At 40.9% G+C, this 18,813-nt stretch overlaps 1 protein-coding gene across 4 annotated transcripts; it reads left to right on the plus strand.

Annotated features, from left to right (window-relative positions):
- The first annotated feature begins 279 nt into the window (after nucleotides 1-279).
- Nucleotides 280-18,811, plus strand: MAP2K7 (mitogen-activated protein kinase kinase 7). Of its 4 annotated transcripts, none has more exons than XM_072399741.1 (12): nucleotides 291-437; nucleotides 6,890-6,937; nucleotides 9,136-9,274; nucleotides 10,464-10,530; nucleotides 11,782-11,895; nucleotides 12,804-12,923; nucleotides 14,179-14,286; nucleotides 14,662-14,841; nucleotides 14,919-14,999; nucleotides 15,119-15,261; nucleotides 15,559-15,604; nucleotides 16,777-18,811. In XM_072399741.1, exons 1-12 carry the CDS (start codon nucleotides 320-322, stop codon nucleotides 16,912-16,914), a joined length of 1,302 nt encoding a protein of 433 aa, XP_072255842.1. In that variant the 5' UTR covers nucleotides 291-319; the 3' UTR covers nucleotides 16,915-18,811. The 4 variants fall into 4 exon arrangements, with proteins under 4 accessions (XP_072255843.1, XP_072255842.1, XP_072255844.1 ...); XM_072399743.1 differs by lacking the exon at nucleotides 291-437 and adding an exon at nucleotides 511-4,291; XM_072399742.1 differs by lacking the exon at nucleotides 6,890-6,937 and having other exon boundaries at nucleotides 280-437.
- Nucleotides 18,812-18,813: the final 2 nt, after the last annotated feature.

Consider the following 18,813-nt stretch of genomic DNA (forward strand, 5'->3'; position numbering starts at 1 on the left):
TAATAATAATAATAATAATAATATTATTATTATTATTAATAATATCTTATGCTTTACAGCCAAACCTAGCAGTGTTTCCCTTAGAAACTCCGCGCATGCGTAATGCTCATCTTTTATAGCTTTGGTTCTGCACATGCGTAGTGAGGGCGAGGCAGGGAGCGCGCACGCGCCGCCAGCTGTCAGGCTCTCTCCCCCTCCCGGCGATGTCAAGCTGTCGCCTGTCAGGCCGCCGCGCACGCGCAGTGGGAATCTGTCAGTCTGCCTACCCCCCGCGCACGCGCACTGACCTGTTTGTTTATTATTAGTGCGCGGAGGGAAGATGGCGGCGTCCTCCCTGGAACAGAAACTCTCTCGTCTGGAGGCGAAGCTGAAGCAGGAGAACCGAGAGGCCAGGAGGAGGATCGAGCTGGAGATCAGCCCGCAGCGTGCAAGGCCTAGTAAGGACGATAGAAGGGAGAGGAATGGCTGCGGAGAGGGTGGAAGGGCCCTGTGTGGGGGAGGGGGACTGGATAATGGGGGCCCCACAGGTGGACAACTTTACGGCTGGTGGAGCTCTGTGTGGCCCGGCATGTCAGGATTGTGGCTGGCTATGGTGTTAAGGATTCTTCACAACATCTGGCTGTGTGCTGTACATATAGGAGAATGTATGGGCATGATAAAGATACATGGAGGGGCCAAGGATGGTCATTACAGGCGGGTCCTAGGTAGTGGGGCCAGGAAAGGGCCCCATAATGATAGTCCTGAGAGGCTATGACATGTATGGAGGAGTGGGGGCCCAATGATGACCATTACAGGAAGAATCTTGCAGAAGTTGAAGGATGGGGCGAAGGGGTGGTCCCTATGGAAAGATATTTGGGATATGGAAAGATGGTAATGTCAAAAAATGTCTTCTACAGAAAGAACCTTGGGCATACAAGATCATGTACATGAAGTGGTGGTCTCAGGGTTACCATTATAGGAAGAGCCTAGCGGAGGTGGAAGGGGGGATCAGGGAGGGTTCCAATGGAAAGATCCTTGGGAATGTAACACCATTACATGTAGTGGAAGAATAGGGGGGTTCAATGATGACCATTACAGGAGACGTCCTAGGATGGTGAGAATATGGATAGTCTGTATGGAGAGCCTTGGGCAGCTGCAAGGATGGTGAGGTCATAAATGGTTCCTACAATAAAATATTTGGCCATGCAATAATATATTGTGACACTAAGGAGTGGTGGCCCCCGGGATGATTGTTACAGAAAAACTTTGTGGAGGGGGCCAGGATGACGAGATCAGGGAGGGTTCCTACAGAAAGATCCTTGGGAATGTACCACCATAATGTAGTGATATGGAAGAGTTGGGGGGTTTTATGTTGTCCATTACAGGAGACGTCCTAGGTAGGAAGATGGATTATGGATAGTATGTATGGAGGAAGCCTTGTGTAGGTGAAAGGATCAAGAGATCTTGGGACTGTAACACCATAACGTGTAGTGATATGGAAGAGTTAGGTGAAAGGGGTTCGATATTGACCATTACAGGAGCAGTCCTAGGTAGGCGAGATGGTGAGAATATGGATTGTCTGTATGGAGAGAGCCTTAGGCAGGTGGAAGGATGGTGAGGTCTATAAAATGGTTCCTACACAAAGATCTTTGGTAATGCAAAAATATGTTGTGACATTGGGGAATGGTGGTCTCTGCGATGACCATTACAGAATAGCCTTGTGGATTTATGGTGAGGTCAGGGATGGTTTATGGATAGTCTGTATGGAGAAAGCCTTGTTTAGGTGGAAGGATGAAGAGGTTAGGGATGGTTCCTACTAAAGATCCTTGGGAATGTACCACCATAACATGTAGTGAGATGGAAGAGTTGGGGGTTCGATGTTGTCTATTACAGGAGATATCCTAGGTAGGTGAAAAGATAGTGAGATTATGGATAGTCTGTATGGAGGGAGCGTTGGGCAGGTGGAAGGATGGTGAGGTCAAAAATGGTTCCTACACAAAGATCTTGGCATGCAATATTATGTTGTGACATTGAGGAATGGTGGGCTTAAGGATGACCATTACAGAAAATCCTTGTGTAGGTGGAAGGATGGTGAGGTCAGGGATGGTTGCTACAGAAAGATCCTTGGAAATGTAACATGTAATGATATGGAAGAGTTGGCAGGGCTCAATGATGGCCATACCAGGAGGAGTCTAAGGTAGTTTGAAAGATGGTGGGATTAATCATAGTCTGTACAGAGAGAGCCTTGGGCACATGGATGGATGGTAAAGTCAGGAATTGCCCTTACAGGAGGATTCTTGGGCATACGAGACCTTGTGGTGACATAGCAGAGTGGTGGGCACAATGATGACCATTATAGAAAAAGTTTTGTGGAGCTGAAAGGATAGTGAGACCAGGAAGGGTCCGTACAGTAAGATCCCTAAGGATCAGTCGCCATTACATGAAATGTTAAAGAAGAGTTGGAGGGCTCAATCATGGACATTTCAGAAGGTATTCTAGGTAGGTAGAAAGATGGTGGGATTATGTTTAGTTAGTTTAGAGAGCCTTGGAAATTTAAATGGATGGTAATGTCAGGGTTGGTTCCTACAGAATTATCGCTGGGGATGTCACACTATGACATTTTTAGTTATTTTGAAGAGTTGAGGGTCTCAATGATGGTTTTTACAGAGGTGTTCTAAGTAGGTTTAAAGATGGTGGAATCAGGGGTCTTCAGTATGGAGAGAGCCTTGAGGATGTGGAAGGATGAGGAGATAGCATGGTGAGGTCACAGATAGTTCATACAGAAATATCCTTGGGGATGTAAGACCGTGACATGTAGTGGTATGGAAGAGTGGGTTTTCACTGAAGGCCATTTCACATGGAGTCCTAGGTGGGTAAAAAGATGGTGGGAACAGGGATAGTCAGTATGCAGAAAACCTTGGGGATTAGGAAAGGAGGGTGAGTCAGGGATGGTTCCTACAGAAAGATCCTTGAGCACGTGGGACCATGTAGTGATACAAAAGAATACACTAAGAGTGAATTATCACAGCAGAAAGATCTTTGTGATGGTGGAAGGAGAGGTGGTCACATGAATATTCATTTCAGCCTTGTGGAGGTAAAAGATGGAATAGTACGCATCATAAGTGGTCATTACATATGTAGTCCTAGATATTTTTTTTTTTGCCCTGGTAAAAGAATGAGAAGATTAGCAATTGGCCCTATGGAAGGATCTTTGGGGATGCATGATGAAAAAGAACCTTTGGGAAGTGAGGGGATGTTAAGATGAGGACCAGTCACTACGGAAGGGAAAGATCCTTGGGGATGTTAGACCATGTAATGATACAAAAGAGTGGCCTCAGAAACTATCATAGCAGAAAGATCTTTGTGATGGTGGGATCAAGGTTTGTCCCTGCAGAAAGATTGTTGGGGATGTGAGACCATGTAATACCATAGAATTGTGAGCTCATGAATGGTCATTACAGAAGTAGTCTTTATATTGTTTTTGCTTAGGTAAAAGGATGGTGAGATCAGGGATGGTCCCTACAAAAAAAATTTGGGGATATGGGATCATGTATTGACATTAAGAAATTAACTTTGCAAATGTAAGACCATACAGTGGCATGCAAGAGTTAGACTGGTGGACTATCATTGGAGAAAGCGCCTTTGAAGGTGAAGTTATAGTGAGAGCTCCGGTATAGTCTAAACATAATCAGCCAAAGTGAGGGATGTGAGTAAGTGGAAGGATGGTGTCTATAGAAATTTCAGTGGGGAGCCAAGGACATTCGGGTACACAGCAGTGGTATCTACAAAACAGTCTTAGAGCGATGAGAAAGACTTATCTCTATGGTGGAGTTTTGGCAGGTAATATATTTACATAAAGGGCTAGTGAAGGTAATGCAGGTACATGGAATGGTCTGTACAGAAGGATCCTTGGTGAGGTGGGTGATGCAGTTACATGGAAGAATAGTCTCTACAGAAAAAGTTTTACGGAGGTAAGGATGTGCAGGTACATGTAAATATGACCTCTATAGAAAAGGCTTTGGGATGGCAAAGCAATGCATGTATAGGATAGAGTTGTCACTAGAGGCAATCACATAAATGGAAGGATGTCCTCTACATAGAAATCCTTGGACAGATGAAGTGATGCACATGCTTGGAAGGATGGTGAACTTGAAATCCGGAGTAGACGTACCACTGCTTCAAAGGGTATTCGCTAATCAATAATGACAAGGATCCTAAATACTTTCAATTCCTGAAGAAATCATCATCTAATGAATTCTGATGCTTAATGCCTCGGCAGTGGACACAGTGGATTATAGCTGAAGAAAATAAGGTGATCTAAGACAGCTGACGTGTTGTTTAGCCTGAATTTTATTTCTTGTTGTTGATAAACTGGATTAGGCAGTTTATAGTATGAGTGTGTTATAGTGGAAAATTTAGCTACGTTTGTTGTTACAAGAAAAAAAAAAAAAAAGGACATAGGAGAAACTCCCGAGCCTAAGATAGCAGTTAGAATGTAACTCTTCCCCATTTATTGGATAATAATTGAGTGCTCCTTGAATATTGTTCACAATATACCTGAAAATACCAACTTTTATCTCTGCGTTTGGATTTGTCTTGTGATCACACTAAAGATACCCATATACATTTCTGTGCTGGATGTGTATTTGATATTGATGCAATATTGCAGAATTCTTTGGATATCAGTGCCAGAAGGAAGGGGGTGTAAGAAAAAATAATAAAGTTGGTGACCAGCAGGGGTAATGCCATAAAATGTTTTGTGAGTGATAAAGTGCAAAATTATTTGAGCATTTTTGTGATTATGTAATTGACAATCTTTCTGTTACATTCATATTACCTTGCAATGTAGCAGTGACATAGTTGGTGGGCTGCCTGGAGCCGTGGATTGGATTTAGCAGGCCCAACCACCACAGATGGGGGCAGACACAAGGCCAGTCACCCTGCACAGAGGAGAGAGAGCAGCAGTGACCGCTAAATATACGTTATACCTATCCCTAAGTACATTCAAACCTAGCATTTGGGGTGTGTGTGTGTATATCTCTGAGCTTCAATTCAACAAATTCTACTGGTTCTTGGTGATTACGTGGGATGGGAAGCTGTCCGTGGCCCTGTCTTGGCTTTATCTAGAGCAGCTTGAAGCTTGCACAGTTGTGGCTGAAAGGAGCAGCAGTGGGGTGAAAGGAATGCAAGCATATTGTTATATCTCTTTATCTCAAACAGTGTTTTTGGTTTGCCCAATTCACAATTGCCTAGAACAGCCTCTCTTAGCCTTTTTTTTGGTACATAGGGGGGGATTCATTAAATTTTTTAAAGATTTCAGGGAACCTCCTATTATTATTATTATTATTATTATTAATATACAACATTTATATAGCCCAAACATATTGGACAGCTTTGTCAAAATGTATTATATCCACAGTTCAGATTTTTTAGCCTCATGGTCAGTTAGCCCAAATAGATCATTGGTGTTAGTGGTAATCGACCTGAGACGTACAAAATGCTTAAGGAACCCCTGACAGGAACCCTAGTTGAGAAACACTGGACTAGAAAATAGGTCCTCATTTGTTACTGAGGCAAAACGGCGCGAGATTTCTGACATATATTAGCTGTATGTCAGTGCATATATATTTTAGGGACAGGTGGTTGACAGAGGCCACTCTTCCTGCAGAGCTAAGCAGCAGTGTGAGTGATACACTGCACCTGGATGCAGAAGGAAACTTCAGGAAAACCCATACAGCACAGGCATTAAACTGTGTGTTAGTAGTGTGTTCTCTTTGGTTTCCTTTATTCACTCCAAGTTGGGAGATATGCAGGACCTTTGGTGACACGTTTTAGCCACAGCCACCTTGATCACTCAGGAAAGTTCTACTGTTTTGTGCCCTGGTAGCTCTAATCCGAGGGATTTCCATTCCACGTTAAGGGTTTCTAGTCAAAGTTACCTGGCAATGTATTGCTTCTATACTGGCTAGAAGGGTTAAGGTAACAGCATACAGTTGAGAGTTGGCGCCACAGAAGATGGAGCTTACTGGGTGGGAATTATGTCTCCAATATGCATTCCTTTTTCTTTCTTTATCAGGATACCTGTAGCCATTGCATCTTAGGTTCTAAACTTTTTTTTGTAAGGCGCTTTGAAATTATTTGTATTCAATAATAGATTATGACGTGGCCTTCCACTTGACTTTTAAGTTGCACGCCACCATGTATATACAGTACATCTCTTTTCAGACTTCATTAAGTTGTGTTCATTCATTTCTACTCCATGGAACCATACATAACAATTCACCATAAGGACTCATTTTAGTCAAATGGCAGAAAGGTTACTAGTATGTTTTGGGCAAACTACTCCAAGAAAATATTTTTATGTTGAGATAAGGTAATACAATCAAGGCTTGTGATTTGCTTTGGAGTTTAAAAGCTGTATATCTTTTGTTCATGTAGGGACTTATGGATTTGGGGTGATACTAATGGATACCACTTCTAGCTCCCAGGGCTTAGTGCCCTCCTGAAACCCAATGACAAAAGGTAGCCATGATGTAGCCAACGTTCATGTACATAAACTGACAATTAAGGCCAAACATTAGACATAATTTATGAGTAGGAACTTGGTGGCTCCTTGGCTAATTCCAGCATTGCATTTACCTGTAGGTAAAATGTTTTTTTATTTATGTGTACGGGAAATGTGTTTTTATATCTTCATATTCTCCATTTCATTTGACCTTTCCCCTGCAATCCAATCTCCATTGCTGTGATCTTCATTTTCAGTCATTGTCCCTCCCATGTTACACCTTCCTCTGTTCTCATGTTCATATGTACTTTCTCCTCTTTGGACCATAATCTCCTCTTGTTTCCTGTTCTCTCCTGGGTTGCTTTGTATTTTATGTTGATTTTTTTACCCCTATTTCTCCCCCAGTTATTCTCATCACTCTAAGCCCCACGCCCGCTCCATCCCAGCGAGCAGGTATCGGATCGCCCTTTTCAACTCCTTACTTGCTCCAGGCGCAGCTAACTTCCCCTTATGTCACTCTTAACATGCACCTCCTCCCCTATGAATTAATTTTACTGTGTTTCCTTAATCTGCCCCCCTTGTGTATCTACTGCCCCCCTTCCTCACAGTCTTCTGCTCATGCTTGGCATCGCTCTCCCACCTGTCTTTGTGCATGGGATGGTGAATGTTGCATGCAGTGTGGATCTGGCATGTAGATTTTTCTACAAAGCATGAGCTTAGGGAAACCTAACAAACAAGGCAAGGTGGGACAGCAGAAGGTAGAGTTGGGCTCCAGATTTTATGGCAAATGTGATATTGTAAGGTGGGATGGAGATACCCTAAGTATATGTGTATATTGTGTTCCCTTTTGTTTGTACAGGTTCCTGACTTTAGAGAACCATAAAGTTGTAGATAAATCTTGCCCCAAGCCAATCCTACATCCACACCAAAATTCAAATGCTAGCTATGGGTGGATACCGGCCAAGCCATTCACTTATTTGTTTGTGTCTTGCTCCTTGACTTGCTCCATTGCCCAAGGTTTGTGAACACCTGTCCATCACACCCAGTTTATGGCGAAACTTAGGTGGACGTCAACCCTACTGAACACCTTGCGATGAATCTAAATGCTGAGTTCCATCGAATTGCTCATCTAAATGTAGTATCCATCCTCACCAGTGTTGTTTTGATTACCATAGACAACACTCAATTGTCCTGTGCAAAGCCATCCTCTATAATATTTTCCATGGTTTGGCAATGGGAAGTCCAACAAGCTCATATAGGTGTGATGGGCAGGTGTAAATAAACATTTCAATGTATAGTCTACCTTATAATAGGAAATTAAATGATTTACTTCACCTGTCAGTAGTTTTATTTAATTTTTTTTGCCCGTTTGTTGTATAGGAGGAGACAATTTATTATATATAATATTAACATTACCTACATATAATCTGGAATACAATATCCTTTGAGATTCGTAGTCCTTTTAAGTAAAATTGTGGTCAGCATATAGATATTCAAATATTCATAAAGCTGAACGCCAGTCATCTAAAAATGTCACGTAACAGCAGATTGAATTTTGTCTGGGAGTGAGGAATGAGGTTGAATATTTACTTTATTCCTCTCTCCCACAAACTTTCTCCCTGTTGCACCTCTTTGTTCTCAGCCAGTCTCTGTTCTCTGATGTGATCATGTACAGTGCACGGCCAGGGGTCCTGCAATGTATCTGAGGATGGTGAGGGCCCATGCTCATACTGGAAACATCAGAGAGGAGCAACAGAAAAAAGGTATTGCTTTATATTTATTCTCGATAAGTGATTATCCATAGTCTGTCTACATTCCTGCCTAATACCATGTGGAGCATCCATAAGAAAGATGATTGATTGGCCACATAAAAACTGAGTACTATTAGAAACTGAAGGTTTGTTAAAACCCATCGAAGACACAGGTTTAGAGTATACTTAAACTTCTTGTACTTTGGATTGGAGTCTGTACAAACATAAGGTACCCACAGATTATTTTGTTTCTCACTTTTGTTCTTTACAAGATCCACCTTTGCCTTGAAAGCAGAGCAGCAACCTCTCTCAGATGATACTGATGTGTGTAGGGCACATTGCATGGGGGTATAACAATGGTAATGGGGTTTGTTGTATAAAATGATTGAATTGGATCCAGTTCAGTTTATAAAATACAGTGCTTAGTAAATCTGTCACCTGAGTAAAGTTATATAACTGAAACAAGAAGCTAAGGGCAGGGTCCTAGATGTACCTTCACATCACACACTTCAGAGCTCAAAGGGAACCCAAAGGTGCCTATTCCAACTTTCACCCAATGGATTTTTTTGATCTGATGCAGCACTTGTTAAACAAGTGGGTATGGGGGCTAAAATATAATTCCTGATTGGGAAATGGCTATTATATTGAGCCCCCTATGTTTTTGAGACCCCCATGTGCTCTGGTGGCTAAAAGTACATATCTGTGTAGATGCCTCTAGGTGTTTGCTCTTCTTATGTTGTTGTGCTGATTAATAAAGTGACAGGTTTGCTTTACCAGAATAAGGGGGTTTTGGATTTTCAGTGGGTTGTTTGGGGGTAATGGGTCAATACAATTGCTTGTAGCTTATCTCTGTTCCCCAATCTTTGTCCCTTCTTTGTATACCACCTTCTTTTCATTCAGCTTTACAACTTCCTCTTGCCAATGATGGACACAGTCGCTCCGACAGCTCCGCACATCATCACCCATCTCTGCCTACCCGTCCACGGCACATGTTGAACCTACCGCAAACAAACTACTTGACGCAGCGGAGTCTGGAAAGGTGAGGACTAGTCTTAATATGGTTTAAATGTCACTTAAAAAAAATTGTCGGAAATTTCCTTTCTGCAACCTTGCCAGCATGAGCTCTGTACAGATGCTGGATTTTCATAGGTGATGACGATCTTTCATAATGACTTTTGTAGAAATTGGGTGTCCCACAATGTAAATTTTCTCTGCTAATTCAATGTAAATTTTGAGTTTCAATGTAAATTTTCTCTGCTAATAAACCCTGTTGTTTAAATATTGGATAGATCGTAACTTTCCCTTTTTATATGACAGGGCAGGCTGCATGGTAGCCGCTTTTTACAGCTATTGTTCATTGTCGCCCAAAGCGATCATGAAAAAAAGATCGTTTCAAGGAACATTAACTGAACACCTGTATGGAGCATAAATCTCCATGTTATATAAGGTGTTTTCTCTTCCTATAAATGTATTCAGTGTCCCTAATGATTATTTTTTTGGGTCATTTTTCCATCCCCACTACAAGTTTTAATGTTGTATACTCGCCTAAGGGCTGATATCGAACGAGAATCTGGCGTGTGTACAGCGCTCATCGTTCGGACGACGATCCTGGCGGGTCCACGGATAGGTAACGATCGTAATAAAAATAAAGGGGAGAGAACGCAATTATTGCACGTTTGTACACAGCCTTAGTGTCCCCAAACATCCATTGTTTTACGGTTCCAGCAAAAGACATAAAACTAGCAACGCCCATACACTATAGACACAAGGTCAAGATTTTGTTTACAGGCTTTGTGGCACCGGGCTGAGCTGCACAGTGAAAAACAAGGGAGTGGAACTGAGGATAAGTATTGGGTGCGCTGCTCTGAACTTGTCCTTAATCTTCCCTGTAGATCCTTTCTCATAGAACAAAAGAGTTGGACACAAAAGCAAATTTTAAATATACCACAATAATTAAGACCCCAATGTTCTGCGGCAGGGTAGAGCGATATGATGGCTAAATGGCTACCAGTGTTATCATAGTACTTTTGGTCCTGTATTGGATGTGACCCAAGCTACAAATCTAAATTTAATAACTGTCTCTTCTGAAATTGTTTGCCTTATATTTCCATTGTTTTACATGTGTGATATTTTATTTTTATGAAAACTTTAGGCTAAGGTTTGGTAGTGTTTAAGATATTGAAACTAATTCTTTCCTTTTTCTTTTTTCTTTCCTTTTCCTCTTTTAGCACTGAAATTGACCAGAAGCTGCAAGAAATTATTAAGCAGACGGGCTATCTTTTAATTGATGGACAGGTAAGAATAAGATAATGTTTGGTATAGGTATTTCTTAGTTGGGGGAAGGGGTGGGTGGGCATTTTTCCTAGACTCAGCAGTGCTTACTTAACCTCCTTATTTATTTTACAGTATATTATATTAGTACCGTGTTTCCCCGATGATAAGGCAGGGCCATCAAATAAGATACTAATATATTATACTGTAAAATAATTTTTCATGAAAGACATCACTGAAAGCATGTACTGCTTTTAGACATATAAATCCACTGTATTGCGTTCAATACAGGTATTTTGTATTGAATGCAATACAAAATAATTTGAAATTCCTGCCGCGCCCCTAGCGACATCTGTACGCACCGTTGTCGCCGGGAACTCCCGGGGGACAGAACGAGGAAGAGAACGCTGCCAGAGGATGGCAGGAGCCTGGAGGACGCCAGAAGACACATGGTACCAGGTAAGTCTTTATTTTTCACTTTTTTTTAACCCCGAGTGTGACTCGGGCTTACCGCTTTCAGCTTGTTTTTTTTACCCCGAGTCACATGCAGGGTTACCTCTGGGGAGGATAACGATATGAGTGGCACTTAGTATTAGTCCAACCTGAATACTAATGCATCCCTTGGTGGTGGGGCATGTAAATACCAGGATGGGTCAATAGAAAATGGGCAGGATGAGGTTTGATATTGACTGCTGGTAATGTTAATAATTAGTATATTGGGTGTATGGTGATGTTGGAGAGATGTTATCTAGTCCTAACACACTTCCTTACCTAGAGGGACATAGCTGACAATTCATAAATACAGTTCAGTGAGTGAGTATTGGTACCCTAAAAAAAGTGTGGTACTGGTAGAATCACCAAGTGAAAAGAAAGAAAAAATTCCCAAAACTATTGTCACCACATCTAAGGAATACTAAGCTGCAATATATGACATTTTTGGTTTAAATACAATTTGGGCTCCTGCTCTCCAGATTTATAACCTACACATTTCCCATAAGCAAGTTCATCAAGATCATCTGCATTTCTCTAGCCGGGATAATTAAAGGATAAGGTCAAAAAGTACGGGCGTTTAAAAGATAAAGGTCACAAAATATCGAATCTGGTATGGGTAGAGGATAATTGCAGGGTGAAGGACTTAGCCATGAATACATAATAGTCCAAGGTCATTGATTGGATTTAAAGGAGCTTGGCTGTGGTCAGATCATAATTTTGATGGAAAGGTTTGACTGAGTCATTTAATATTTCACAGATTTCTTGCCTTTTTTTTTTTTTTAGAAATACCAGGCAGATATTAATGACTTGGAGAATTTGGGAGAAATTGGCAGTGGGACTTGTGGACAAGTCTGGAAGATGAGGTTTAAAAAGACCGGGCATGTCATTGCTGTAAAGGTGTGTGATTATTTTAGTATAGACTATAAATAATATCCTTGTGGATAGTGTAACAGAACACAGATATATGAGTTTCACCTTGACCTTCCCATGATGGGGATGAAGATTTTAGCCAGAAATACTCTGATTTGAATGGAAGCTGTTGGTTTAAGGATCATTCTACCTAAAAGTTATGTTTAAGTTCTAGAACTGTTAGAGTGAGACCTGTAACCATGCTGTGATCTTCTTTTGCTGCATGCTTCGTAATTTACACACACACAAAAATAAATTACCAGACAATTTGGGACCCACTTGACACAGCAGGTGTGCAGTCCCAGGAACACAAGCCTAAAGGAGAGATATGGGCTTCAGATTGGGGATGATGAATAAGGAGGTGTACCCACCTTATTTCCCGCTTCCAGAAGACACTCTCTTATTTGTGTGATTGGTATACTGAAGTGTTGTCTTTTTGCAGCCCAACCAGTCAAAGATCTCGCACATCATCCTGTACTTGTTGGGAAAAACAGTCCTGCATTGTAATGGAAGACATTTAAAGCCTACTCACATCACAGAACACTGGACAATGGAGCATTAGCTGCTGTGGGAGCAGGGAATTATTCTACTATTTAATTTTCTCATAATTTTCCGGGGAAAAAAAGCAGGGCACTACCATCTTCCTTTTTGCAAGGGAAGCTAAGGCTGGCAGTGATCATTCAAGTATGAACTGTTATTGCAGAAAGGATATTGTCTGTCCCTTTCCGCAATAACTACCTGCCTGATCACACATTTTAAATTGGATTTTAGTTCCACTTTAATCCCTGCAGCATGGAGGGGTACCCACTGCAAGGGATTTTTTTTTCTCCATATTTCAGAAACCGCAAATTTTAAAAAACCGAGTAACTTTTTCAATAACTTTCTTTATTTTCCAGCAAATGCGCCGTTCAGGAAACAAAGAGGAAAACAAACGTATTTTGATGGATCTGGATGTTGTACTGAAAAGCCATGATTGCCCATACATAGTACAATGTTATGGCACTTTCATCACAAATGTAAGTTCTTGATTGCGCATGAAATGCACATCAGAGCCATTTGTAGTACATTTGTGTTGTGACCATTGATCACTGTTTTTGTCGTACTCCACAGTCTCCTTAAAGTATACAATTGTATGTATAGCTTAAAGATTTTGTAAGATAGATCAAGTAAAGGTTAAAACGCATTGGGTTTTTGTTTTTGCTTGTTCTAAAGATGCAATGGGAAGTTGTTATTTGGAGTCTTCCAATGTGAAGGTAATTCCCTATTAGGGACATTTGTTCTAGGGACGACTGTCTATTAAACTATTTTCCCGATACCTTTTCTGTAATATCTCCAGTAGAAACCCTTCCTCATCGATTAATTCAGCTGATGACGGAAAATCTCTATGAAATACAGATTGTACCTTCACTGATCACATTCATTCCGTTTAATATTCCAGAATAAAAATGATTCTTTCATAGCGCTGTGTAAAATTTAAAGTAAAAAATATGTAATAAATCTGGGCTCTGTCATCTCAATGATATAGCATGACTCCTAATGGCCTTTCAAACTAATACAGTTTTTATTTAGGCCAGAGATTTCATAGACAACATAAAATAAAGACAAACTGAACTCTGGAAGCTGTGGCAGATGATTAGTGGCCTGTATTGTCTGTGGTCTCCCTCCATCTGATCTTTTCCCCATTACTGCCTTTTTTTGCCTTGTTTTGCATTGTGTTGGGGACCACCTTGGTAGCAACAGGGCTTTGCTTCCTCAAGTCAGAGTCTCCAGCTAGGACAACTGTGAGCAGTACTGTAATGGTATTGCTAAATTTTACTTTAAATCTCCTGAGAGTAGCAGTCGAGCAACAGTGTCTTCAGTCTCACATGGAAGATATAAAGTTATGCTAATGTAAGTACAGAAGTGTCTAGGTACCCACACATACCAGGGAGTGAACTGCTTTTCAGGAGAAATTAAAACAAGAAGATATTTCTGAAATCATCTTGGGCACAATGACTCTCTACTAATATCATGGAAAATCTTATTTTTTTTTTAGTTTAAATTGGAAGGTGATAGATTGGTCATTTTTGTGTTCACAGAATCGCATGACCTGGATTTCGTCAAATTATTTCCTTTTTTCGTAATCGTCTCTTGTTTTTATAATAAAGTGCATCATGTGACATTCCTCTTCCAGGTTTAGTGCTGTACAATGTAGGCTTAGGGCCAATGTCATATTGCTGGTGTTTGTGTTGAAGTGGTTTAAAATAACTTATTGTCTTTTTTTAATTTCAGACTGATGTGTTCATAGCCATGGAGCTGATGGGAACCTGTGCAGAAAAACTTAAAAAAAGAATTCAGGGTCCTATACCAGAGATCATTCTAGGAAAGATGACTGTAGCAGTAAGTTACTTACATAATCAGATTTTGGGGGTCACACATTTTTTTATTTAGTCCAATCCAAACTGCTTTGCTGTGTGATTCTGCTCAAAATTTAGTCCCCAACGTCTGTTCTTTGTCAGAATTATTCCTCCATTTCCACCATTCCTCCTCTATTTATGATGGAAATGCAGGCAGAGTGGTGTGAGGAGATTTTGGTTAGAAGCTAAGTGGATTATAGGATATATTATGGTGGTATTGATGCATCAGATATTTCTTTGGGGAAGGGGGGTCTGTAGCCCTCAAAGAAAAGGGACCAAAAAAAAAAATAGAAAGTTAAGGGCATATACACTTTTCCAGGCAGTGCCCTGCAAACCTTTTTTTCTTTGATCCTCATAGATTGTAAATGCCTTGTATTATCTGAAAGAGAAACATGGGGTTATACACAGGGATGTCAAACCCTCAAATATACTTTTGGATGCTAGTGGACGAATCAAGCTGTGTGACTTCGGAATAAGTGGGCGTCTTGTGGACTCAAAAGCCAAAACCAGGAGTGCGGGTTGTGCTGCTTATATGGCTGTAAGTAGACTGGGAAATTTGGGTCGGAGTAGACAAAAGTATACAGGAGATCCAGCAATATTTCATTTTCTTTTTAGCCCGAGAGAATTGATCCTCCGGATCCTACCAAACCAGACTATGATATCCGAGCAGATGTATGGAGTCTCGGAATCTCATTGGTGAGTTATTTCTTATCATTTGTATTACCCATCAGATAGTTTCTGATGAACTTACTTGCTTACCTCCACACAAGCTGTGCTTTTTTTCTTTTCTCTTAATCATGTTTATTCTCTCCCAGGTTGAGTTGGCTACAGGCCAATTTCCTTACAAGAACTGCAAAACAGATTTTGAAGTCCTCACCAAAGTCCTTCAAGAAGAACCTCCAGTTCTCCCTCATAATATGGGGTTTTCACCTCTTTTCCAGTCTTTTGTCAAAGATTGGTGAGTTATATTGCTCTTTTCTTACTCACTCCAGAACACTAGTTTATACTAATCAAATTTTATTACTGTGGAAGTGTAATAGCTTTTCTCCCTTTTCCAGTGCAGATTAACTGTCCCTCAGTCCTTCCATTTTTTTGTTGACATCTTCTTCCTGCTTCTTCTAGGTTACCAGTACTTTTCCCTTGCTATTATACCCATGCAAGAACTGTTATTGATATTGATTTGGATGTGTGGCCTGAAAATGCTCTGTATAAGGTATTTGGTAACAGTTGTTTTGTCTTTTCCTTTTCTTTATAGTCTCACTAAGGATCACAGAAAAAGGCCAAAGTATAATAAGCTTTTGGTAAGTAGCCAGCTTGTGTTCAGATATTGTGGTGGCACCATTTTCTTTTTTTTATTCTATCAATGCTGTAAAAATTGTACTATAAAGAAAAATAACCTTCAGGAAAAAAAGCAAAACCAAACTTGTACTAGAGCTCCCCTTGCACTGCCAGGGTTAAATTGTTGTTTTAGCCTGAATAAAGCCTTTTACTTTGGTACTCTGTTATCTGTCCTGATGTTAACATGTACAATGTAGAACTAGGGGTACTGCATTTAAATTGAAGGAACCAAAGGCATGCACAGCCTGGTGTATCCGAAAGAACAGACAAGCACCTCCTGCTGGGAGAAATAACATTCTAGGTGCAGTACTCCATTTATCTGTTCTCCTGTCTTCTAGACAGATCATGAGGGGAAATCTAAAATATTTTAGATGTCACCAGAACTTTAAGTCAAATTAAGTCTTTATATGGGGACTTTAAGAAGGGAAAGGAAAATGGCTCTGCCCCTGTGTACAAATCCAGCTCCATAAATACATAAGTTTTTGTGTGAAGCAAGTCAAGTTTCTTTTAGTGTACTTACCTCAACCCTTGAATGCCTCTGTAATGAACCTTAATGCCAACATGGAGCGAAGTCTTTTTTTTTTTTTTTTTTTATCCAACATCATCTCACAAATGCTCATTTGCTTGAATGGCCAGAAATTCTACAGACATGCTCCAGTTTATGCAAATATATCTGTAACAAGGTGAAAGACATCATATTCATGACATATAATGGTTTTACAGCGGACAATCTCATATAGGTTCATCTATTTAGGGGGTCCTTGAATTTTTGGCCATTTAGTGTAGATGTGAATGGTTTGTGGTAAGGGCAGTATGCAGTGGTGGAAACTAAACCAGCAGTACAAGACACAGACTCTCTGGTTATTGTCCTCTTCTTACTAGGTAGATAGGACTGAATCCTGCACTCTTATACATAGGAACTGTAAGAATATAATCATCTGTTCAATGCAGTTTAGTAGGAGAGACCTTCATATGGTGGTTTTATCCAATAGGTAAATAGATAAATAGGCATGCTGAATTAAGATATGGTAGCTACAGTTTTTTAAATCTGTATATATATCTTTCAGGATCTGTTTCACATTTTAGTCTGTATATTCTGTGAAGTCATGTAACACATTTTCCTTTCTCATTATAGGAACACCCGTTCTTGCGTCAATACGAGACACAAGAAGTAGATGTAGCCTCCTGGTTTCAGGATGTTATGGCTCGGACAGAGTCTCCAAGGAGCAGCACTCTCCTCAGTCCCCAGAATCTTCCTTTCTTCAGCAGGTAGCATCTAGCAAGGGAGGTGGAGGACATACCCCTCCCCAACATCATCTGCGGATGCGGCTTTCAGACTCAAAAGTTGATAATCGTGTATTACGTGGTGTATGGGGAGGGCGGGTTGGGGGCTTCTTCTGAACATTTCTCCCTGGAAAAGGGAGGTCAACTCCCACTCCCTCACCATTCTTCTTTCGGAGATACTTCATTACCCTTCACATGTGATCCCGCTAATGCATAATTCCCTTATTGTTATGAGAGATTGTCAATCAGCACATTACTGCCCTCCTCTAACTAGGACTCTGCATCAGAGTTGGAGATTTTCAACAGACTTTATGGATACTGTAGGCCTGAAGATACCACATCTTGTATGCAAGTTGTCCTCCACAACGTTCCATTAGCTCTGTACTGTTGGTTCTATTTACTCATGTGGTAGCGCCATCATGATTCACAGTGGAGATCGTATTTAATATTTTTTAAGATGCTTGGCCTGTTCATCGACTCACACTATACTCAACTTGTTTTCTGTACACCTTTAGTCTTGAATACCTCCAGCACATAATATACCGATTTGTTGATAGGGGGAGGGCAGCCTCGTGACCAGAAAGAAGTTTCAGTAGAATGACGATGTTTTCAGCACCACACAATGAACCAGGCAAGAAGATGAACTTGGCTTTATCTAATAATTAGACTGTTCTCACTTATTTTCTATGGCTTTGGCTGCTGTCAGGGACTTGTAACCATGGTGAGCGCTCTAAAACAAGTTATATTGTCCTACATGCATGGATAAGAAACACTAGAGCTTACTTCTATCACCAGGATTTTTTGATATCTCCTCCAGCATTGTTAAAATGATTGTCTAAATGGCACCTTAGAATCCAGGAAAATGAAGCACGGTCACAAAACTCGGCAGGGAGTCTCCAGAGATCTGTTCCGTGGCGGGAATGGTGTGCTGCTGGACTTTTCTGAAGATGTCTGCTCAAGGTTATAGTAGGATCTAGTCAATCTGACTCTTTGGTGCTTCCACCACACAGATCACAATGGAAGTGGAGGAACTGCTTTCACAATAGTCCTCTGCTGGCTCAGGATGAAGTGGAAGAACCACCCAAGGCTTGGCTTACAGATTCCCTGCTTGGCACACGGTGAGGGAGTGGGAGAAAGCTTTAGACTTAAAACCTATGATGAATTGGAACTCCTCGGGACCTCCATCGAGTTGATGACAGCGACATGTTATTGGACATTTGGGCAGTATTTTTTTTTTTTTTTTTTTTAAATATGCTGCCCTTACAGAAGGTAGATGGGAACTTTGCATGTGAAATAGAGGAAGGGCAGGAGCTTACCTGGCTTCTGCTGTGGGAAGCTTTAATTGCATGTGGAAGTGAGTTGAGAAAGCTGTATGTATGTTTGAAGAGGAGTTCCTAAGAGAAAGGATCTGCAATTCATTGCTCTGAAACAGTCGAGTTATACTCTACTTGTCTTCAGAACTCTTTAAAAATGGGTCTATAGATGCAGTTTTATTGCATTATCCGTTAAATAAACGTTAATGATGTGACTGCCCCCTTTCTCTATAGGGGGGAGCCAGGAGCGGTTCAATGTGTGGGAGGGGCTTAATATGACTGTACCAAAGCTACATGGTGGAATAGGGGTTGGGGGGCTGCTGGGGGATTTCCCACCGGTTTTAATGTCTGTAATTATATATTCTACGGTGTAGCAGGCACTCTGCTATTCCTCATTGTAGTGTGGGTGTGTGTATGTGTGTTTCCTTTATCCTTTCATTCTGTCCCAACCACTTTATCCTCTATTCCCCCCATCCTGCTTCCGTATATCCTCTCTACTTTTCCTGTTGCATGTGTCCAGCTGGCTTTTCTGTGGAGAAAGCCATGTTTGAAATAAACTCTGCTACAACACTCGG

This window comes from Pyxicephalus adspersus, chromosome 2 (assembly GCF_032062135.1).
Source record: "Pyxicephalus adspersus chromosome 2, UCB_Pads_2.0, whole genome shotgun sequence".
NCBI lineage: Eukaryota > Metazoa > Chordata > Amphibia > Anura > Pyxicephalidae > Pyxicephalus > Pyxicephalus adspersus.

Bases quoted from the DNA above. Each gene is read 5' to 3' on its own strand.
- MAP2K7 (XM_072399741.1), top strand. From the start codon at position 320: ATGGCGGCGTCCTCCCTGGAACAGAAACTCTCTCGTCTGGAGGCGAAG. The intron at 6,938-9,135 runs GTATCGGATCGC...CTTTTCATTCAG, and splicing joins CGCTCCATCCCAGCGAGCAG to CTTTACAACTTCCTCTTGCC. The intron at 12,924-14,178 runs GTAAGTTCTTGA...TTTTAATTTCAG, and splicing joins ATGGCACTTTCATCACAAAT to ACTGATGTGTTCATAGCCAT.